Source organism: Gorilla gorilla, chromosome 10, assembly GCF_029281585.2.
Source record: "Gorilla gorilla gorilla isolate KB3781 chromosome 10, NHGRI_mGorGor1-v2.1_pri, whole genome shotgun sequence".
Taxonomy (NCBI): Eukaryota; Metazoa; Chordata; class Mammalia; order Primates; family Hominidae; genus Gorilla; species Gorilla gorilla.
Window position 1 is genome coordinate 82598990 of NC_073234.2, and position 7860 is coordinate 82606849.

Below are 7860 nucleotides of genomic sequence, written 5' to 3' on the forward strand. Positions count from 1 at the left end.
GTTAAGTATTCATGACTATTTGAACATCAGAACCACCTGGGAAACTTTAAAAATTGAAATTGCTAGTTCATGACACCATTTTGTCCATAATAGCAATATTTTAGATGCTTTACTGAAAGCAGATATATACTCTATTGTAATTACTCTTCTAATCTACCAGTTTAGTATGCAAATAAAGGGGAGGGGAGATTAGTTTGGTACATTTATATTGTTTTTGAAACCACGCTGTTTCTCAGACTTTTTTTTTTTTTTTAAATCAGTGCTGGAACTTTCTTGGATATCAACATTGGGTTTGCCAATCTACAGTATCTGAAGTCTCCCTTTCCTCCCATATTTTCAAATTGCTGGTTTTTCAAGTTGGCATTCAAGTCTTTTATCTCTCCTACATTTCCCTGTGTATTCTAAAAGATTGCTGATGATAGAGTTGAGATCATATAATGATGAATAATAGCTACATGTGAATACTTAGTGTGTACTAGACATTGTCTTCAACAATATATGCGCCGTTTATTCTGCTCAGTATAGCTCTAAAAGGTTTATAATCCTCATTTTATTGACTGAGAAACTGAGGTTCTTGCCTAAAGTAACTTGCACAAAATCATACATTTAACAAGTAAAATGATTTGAACCACCAGCCATGTGACTCCGAAGATCTTTGCATTATACTTTCTTGCCCACATTTACAAGAGTAAGCAGACTTTTAAAATACCTAGATGGCTTCTCTGGCTTTTGTCCTATGTTAGCTTTCAATTTTCTCCTTTTATATTATTTTCCTGTGAATTCGTGTATTTCTTACTGAAGACAGAAATAAAGTAGGGCTTTTGGAGGCACGTTTCTCTTTCATTTGATTAATTGTATATCTGCTAATAGTACTCCATCTTTATTAAGCAGTGGGTCTGTCTTCACCTCATTTTTTTATTCTTATTTTGAACTTAGTTTAAAAATATTTTTGTTGCTGCTTTTAGTGAACTACAAGGAGAATCATGCATGTGATTAGTCTTTTTAGCTGCTGTCTCTGTCATATCTTATATCTATAGAAGTGATATTGAGGAACTTTATGGACTCTTCTTCCATACCCTCTGCATTTTAAGTGCTGAGAGTGGATTATCAATTGAAAATATATTCACCTTCAGAAATGATAGTTGCCTTGCTGCTGAAAGAAACTTTATGGTTCACTTAGTGTTTCATCAGGTTCTTCCCTGACCGTCACTGAAGAAATAACAATGACACCAGCAAAAATAAATTATATCAACTTAGAGAAAATATAATGTATATTGTATTTTAAGTTTATCATGTCTGTCTGTTGCTTTTCTTGTAATATTTCAGGTGATTTCCTAAAAACTTTGGAAGACCCAGATTTGAATGTGAGAAGAGTAGCCTTGGTCACATTTAATTCAGCAGCACATAACAAGCCATCATTAATAAGGGATCTATTGGATACTGTTCTTCCACATCTTTACAATGAAACAAAAGTTAGAAAGGAGCTTATAAGAGAGGTAAGTTAGATCACACTGTTTATCTGAGCTTGTCTTTGACTTAAGTATTGTATATCCACACGTTCTTTTTTGCTTTTAACAGGTAGAAATGGGTCCATTTAAACATACAGTTGATGATGGTCTGGATATTAGAAAGGCAGCATTTGAGTGTATGTACACACTTCTAGACAGTTGTCTTGATAGACTTGATATCTTTGAATTTCTAAATCATGTTGAAGATGGTTTGAAGGACCATTATGATATTAAGGTAAGATGTTTGTGCCTATTTATACAATGTTTTAGAAGAAGACTTTGCTAGAGCAACTTTCACCCTTGTAATTTACTCATGTGTCTGAGAAAAATCAGGTTGTCTGTCAAGATTTTGATAAGCATATTGTAAACTATAAAGTGCAAAAGTAATAGACAGTGTAACACCAGTTGACATGTAAGAAAGATCCAGAGCCCTTTTTATTGGAGGAGGAAGTGGCAGTGGATGCAAAATGCTGTGTGCCCACTTGCTTAGTGAATAGTCCCTAGATCCTTTCCCTCAAAAAAGTCCCGACAGATTTTGCTATTTAAAGTATAAATCTGTAACTTTTTGGCCTGTCTTAACATTAGACCATAGTTGCTACCCATGGAGGGTTTTCTTAACATTGTCTTGATTAATTCTCCTGAGCTACCTTTGGGGCTAGTCTGAATTGTAACTGTATCATTTACCTGAATGAGGAATTTTTGTTTTTCAATATAATATACTGTGTTTAATATCAAGAATTTTGTTATAGGACATGGAACTTTTCAGATATACAAAACAATCTGTAGAAGCTACTTGAGAGAAATCGTACTGCGTCTTATGTTTGGATAATGAATTTTGCATATAAGTGTTCTTTGTTTTCCTGTGTGTTCATCTCCATTTAAAATGTGAACAGTAAAAGGGTGATTTGAAAAATGAAAAATACATGCATTGTGTCTTTTTCATCTACTCTTCCATTTAGGGCTTTTGGCCAAGCAGGACAAAAGTGGTAACTCAGCAGTAATTGAGCCATACTACCCGAACTCCTACTCTTAGGTTTCCATGTGTGGTAGTGACCTGAGCCTCTCAAAGTTCAATGAAGAGGGTCTCCCCACCAAGAAGTAAAAGGACGTGCTTGTTTAATTCTATGAGTTTATAGTCCAAGAGAAAAAGGTTTATGGGTTATCAGGTTTTACATGGATTAATCTGAATAACTGGTCAACTCTGTTATGATAGTGGAAACTTATTATGAAATTGTGTTCCAGTTCAGTAATTTTCTAGTTCTATGATTCTCAATTCTGGTGCACATGAGCTTTAAAAAATAAAAATAAAAAAAATAATGTGTGCCGTATTCTGACAGGTTCAGTAAAACTCTCTGGGGATGGGGCTTGAAGAATGGGTGTGTTTCTAAAGCTCTCTGGATGATTCTAATGTGCAACCAAGATTGAAAACCACTTTTCTAGTTCTTGTATCTGTTTGAGACAGATTTGTCTCAAACCTTATCTGAGTTAAGTGCTAAAGAGACCTCACCTATAATATGCTGCTCAGTAGACCTCACCTAAAATACAATCTGGTGAGGTCTCTTTAGCACTTAACTCAGGTAAGGTTTGAGACAAATCTGTCTGATTCTGATTGGCAGATTACATTAAAAGGAAGCTTCACTTTGCATGCTAGTTATTTTCCTTTAAAGGATTTGTCAGAATTTAGAATTTTGTTTTTAGAAAATGATGTCAAATCTAAATTCTGTCTTTTTTATTCCTAATAGATGCTGACATTTTTAATGTTGGTGAGACTGTCTACCCTTTGTCCAAGTGCAGTACTGCAGAGGTTGGACCGACTTGTTGAGCCATTACGTGCAACATGTACAACTAAGGTAAGAAATGATAAGTATCAACCTAGGTCAGACTTGGTGTATTGGGGATTCCTAGCCAATTCTTTTCTCTAGCTTTCCAAACATAACTATTCCAGTGCTCTGTGTAGCAGTTGGTTTAAAAAGTTAACCTATCGAATACTGATATTTTATAAAACTTAGCACTGTTAACGGCTATTCTTAAAAGTTTTTGTTTATTGCTATATCAATATGTTAACATTTTGAAGTACTGATACATATTTGAAGTACTGATATGGGATAAAATGTGATCAGGCCACAAAAGAGGAAGTTTTTAATTCTGGTTGGAAGGGGAGTCAGAAGGTTTCATATTAGGGTGACAACATTTGCAATGAACCTTGAAAAATCAAGATTTTTTTTTTTTAGACCAAGAAGATGAAACAGGCTTTGAATAAAGGCCTGGAGATGTCATCATATGGTGTGTTTGAAAAAGTGAATAATAGAGTATAGCAAAGAATAGGGTAGCTAGAAGAGTACTTTCTTGATGGGGGCTAAAGTGTGAGACTTGCTAAGCAGATAGTTGAAACAAAGAGTGTCCTACTCTCTTTGTTACAATCATTTGGGTCTAGATTTTCTGTTTTTATAATGGGGCTTTGTGTAAAATATTCCCTTAAAAGAAAAGGAGACAGCTACTTAAAAATAAGTTTAAAAACAGTTGTTCTTAGAATGTAATATGCCTTATGGACCTACGAGAGTAGCTTTTATCAGGAAGATCTTATGTGCTTAAATTTTGTTCATGTAAGAACTGTCTTTTATAGCATGTAGTCTAAGTTTACTCCATCTTACAGGTAAAGGCAAACTCAGTAAAGCAGGAGTTTGAAAAACAAGATGAATTAAAGCGATCTGCCATGAGAGCAGTAGCAGCACTGCTAACCATTCCAGAAGCAGAGAAGAGTCCACTGATGAGTGAATTCCAGTCACAGATCAGTTCTAACCCTGAGCTGGCGGCTATCTTTGAAAGTATCCAGAAAGATTCATCATCTACTAACTTGGAATCAATGGACACTAGTTAGATGTTTGTTCACCATGGGGACCATTACATATGACCATACAATGCACTGAATTGACAGGTTAATCATAAGACATGGAAAGAGAAGTGTCTAAAAGCTTCAAAATGTTCCACTTTTTTTTCCTTCATGGAGACTGTTTGTTTGGCTTTCTTCCATTGTTGTTTTTGTAGCATTTATTTCAGAAATGTGTATTTCCATAATCCAGAGGTTGTAAAACCACTAGTGTTTTAGTGGTTACAGCAACATTTGAAATGGAAACTAAAAGTTAGGATTTTATGGAGTATGGAGATAGGGTCCAGTATCTATTTACCCTGTAATGTTTAGGATTAAAATGTTAAAATTTTGTGACCATGAATTTCTTTCTTTTATAAATTTTCTCATTTAAAAATCAAAAATCTTGCAAAACAAAAACATGTTTCTTTTTCTTGTATAACTTTTTGTTTTCAGCAACATAAGTTGATTTTTAGCTGGCAGACAAGAATATCCATATAAGATTTGTTAACCATTTCAGAGAGTTTGGCAATTTTTAAAAGATAATAAGGTATCATTTTTAAGTATGAAAATTAACAATATCCCTGTTGCGCACACTAATTTTGCATGAGCAAGTTTACAAATATGTATCGTCTGTAAAGCAGCATGTGCAGATTATTCATAATATAGAAGTTAAAATAAGTATTAGTGCAATTTTCAGATATTTATTTTTGCACAGAAAACACATTATCTGGAGAGAAAGAAAGGAGAATTTTTGAGACTTGGGTTTTCTTAATGCCAGTGTGAATTTGCAGATGTTTTCAGAAAATCAAGTCACAGTAACAATTTGCCACTTTTTTCTATTATAAATCTTCTTACTTAAATTTTGAATATTTAAGTGCTCAGTTTTTCTCAGTTACCCATTTGTGTGCGTGTGATTCCACTTAGAAATTCTTAAAACCAGATTTTTCTTTCATTCCGTTTGGATGTCTACATTCCTTATCAAAGGATATAAATACTGTGTATGCTTTTGAATTTTATTTTTAGGAAAATTCTGAAGCCAGCTATCACAGGTTTGTTAGCTAATAATAGCATTTGCTTTTAGTTGAGTTAGGTTTTTCCCCATCTCCTGTAGAGCGAATTTACATATTGTATTGGGTAAGTGTTCACTACTTTTCCTGATTAAGGGATCTGTGCTGGGGAACAAAGCTTTTGCAGTACCTTATATTGTAGTTAAAATTTTATTTAACATATCCTTCAGTGAGCTCATTTCACACTGTAGCCTCTTCCTTAAAATTTGTGGTGCTCCTGTAACAGTAAGAACTAATTCTGAAATAAAAGACATCTCCTAGTGCTGTGCAAACATAGTTTACATGTATTGAAGGAGGCAGTTGTTAAATTGAGTGACCAATTTTAAGCAATCAGATATATGAAAACTGCACCCTTTATTTTTGAAACTGTGAATTAGGAACACTTTTCCTGCTGTATTACTACCTGCTTTAACATCCAAATATACAGTGATTTTAAATGATAACATACTGTGGTTATTAGATTAACAGCTTGATTTTGAATGTTCAGATGATAATGCAGAAGATATCACTTCTAGTAAGGATTTTGACTAGTGCATTGATGTTGAAGTTGGTGCCATTTCAAAGTGTGGCAGGTGATAATCTTTTACCATAATTTGCATAAAACTGTAATAGAAGTTTATTTTGAGATGTTAGTGTATTATGTACTATGCATTTCTGTGGTATAGATGTTGTGGATATATTTAAGTATTTGGTTACATGGTTTCACAATAAATTACAATACTGCAGGCTCTAGGACTGAATAGGAGACTGACATGCATATGTTGTGTGAATGTCTTAGTTGGGTAAAGTTAAATCCAAGTACTTCAACTGGCTTTTTCTTCAGTTTGTTTGTTTTTAAGTTTCAAGATGCATGTTTTGTTTTGTTTTGCTTTGTTTTTGTCTTTTAAGCCAATTCATTTTTCTAACAGTTGAAATTCTTTTAGTACTAAAGAAATAGATACTGCTCTTTTATGGCTTTAGTGTTTATATACCTGTTTATATGCATACATTAACAAAATTAGTAACAGCAGTGCTTAGAATTTGAATGCTGTGTCATACTGATGATTAACTCCATACTCCTAGTGGTGATGTGGTCCAGATACTGGAATGGAAGTGGCAGGATGTGGAGTCCAGACATAGTCTACCACTCATGCTACTTACTAGTAATATTAAGGTGTTACACTTAGCAATTTATCACATGTAGGTTCCTGAGGAGATCTAAAAGTTAATACAAAACCAAGCTGTTTACTGATTTTCCTGAGAACATTTAAGTTAGTTTAGGTCTACCTGATTTATTTTAAAAGAAGGCAGAGGGCTGGACGCAGTGGCTTACGCCTGTAATCCCAGCACTTTGGGAGGCCGAGGCAGGCGGATCACGAGGTCAGGAGATCGAGACTATCCTGGCTAACACTGTGAAAACCCATCTCTACTGAAAATACAAAAAATTAGCCGGGCGTGGTGGCAGACGCCTGTAGTCCTAGCTGCTACAGCTGAGGCAGGAGAATGGCGTGAACCCAGGAGGCGGAGCTGGCAGTGAGCCGAGATCACGCCACTGCACTCTGGCCTGGGCAACAGAGCAAGAGTCTGTCTCAAAAAAAAAAAAAAAAAAAAAAAAAAAAGGCAGAAAGGAAATTTGGTATGGCAGGGCCTAACCTAAAAGGTTATTTATAAAATCAATAGCACTGAATGATAATTTTTTTAATGACAGTCATGTATTTTATTAATGATATCTGAAAGCTGCTTAACCATTAGGAATTACAATTCTTTATGGTTGGAGTATGATGATTTCATCAAATGTTTGAATATTTACATAATTTTTATGTAACCATAATTAAACCAAATTAGTCTTTTTTTCTTCATACTTTTCTTCGGTAAATAGTGAAGAAATAACATAGGGGCATATCTAATTAACCAATTCTAGTGGGTGTTGTGATATCTTTATATCTAGTTCAGTCTCAGATGTATGAATATGATTATATAGTCATGATTGAAGTTCAAAATGAGGAAGCATACAAAATCCTCAGCCACTGAAAAATTCAGTTAACTTGTTTATACTCCTGTAAGCTCTAGTTAGTCACAAGACAAAGTATATAGTAACACTTTGTAATGAAGTAACATTTTCTGCCTACATTAATTTTACTAAAGACCTAAATTGTTAAAATTAATTGCCAATCTCTAGATATATTATGCTTAGTAAGTGTTTTGAAATTAAAGACCTTAAACATTTCAGCAAGTAAATTTTGGATTCTAGCTCTGTTTTAAATTGAATCCTAATTTTCAAACCACTGCTACCCCAGATTCATACCTGTTTTTGAAATCTTGTTTATGGAATGGAAAATTGACAGTATGGTAATAGTTTATTGACTGATTGGACAAAGGATATTCTGGTTTTAACTGACTTTTCCATTTAAATAAAATTCATTTGATAATTTTGGTT

The 7860-nt window shown here is 34.0% G+C and overlaps 1 protein-coding gene across 1 annotated transcript in view; it reads left to right on the forward strand.

Moving 5' to 3' along the window:
* Positions 1-4794, forward strand: part of CAND1 (cullin associated and neddylation dissociated 1) — a 44572-nt gene extending 39778 nt beyond the window's left edge. The window contains exons 12-15 of the mRNA XM_004053523.5: positions 1327-1496; positions 1579-1743; positions 3251-3358; positions 4162-4794. Of these exons, the coding sequence (XP_004053571.1) occupies positions 1327-1496; positions 1579-1743; positions 3251-3358; positions 4162-4386 (668 nt within the window). The 3' untranslated portion in view covers positions 4387-4794. The remainder of the gene's footprint in view (positions 1-1326; positions 1497-1578; positions 1744-3250; positions 3359-4161) is intronic.
* The last annotated feature ends 3066 nt before the right edge of the window (positions 4795-7860 follow it).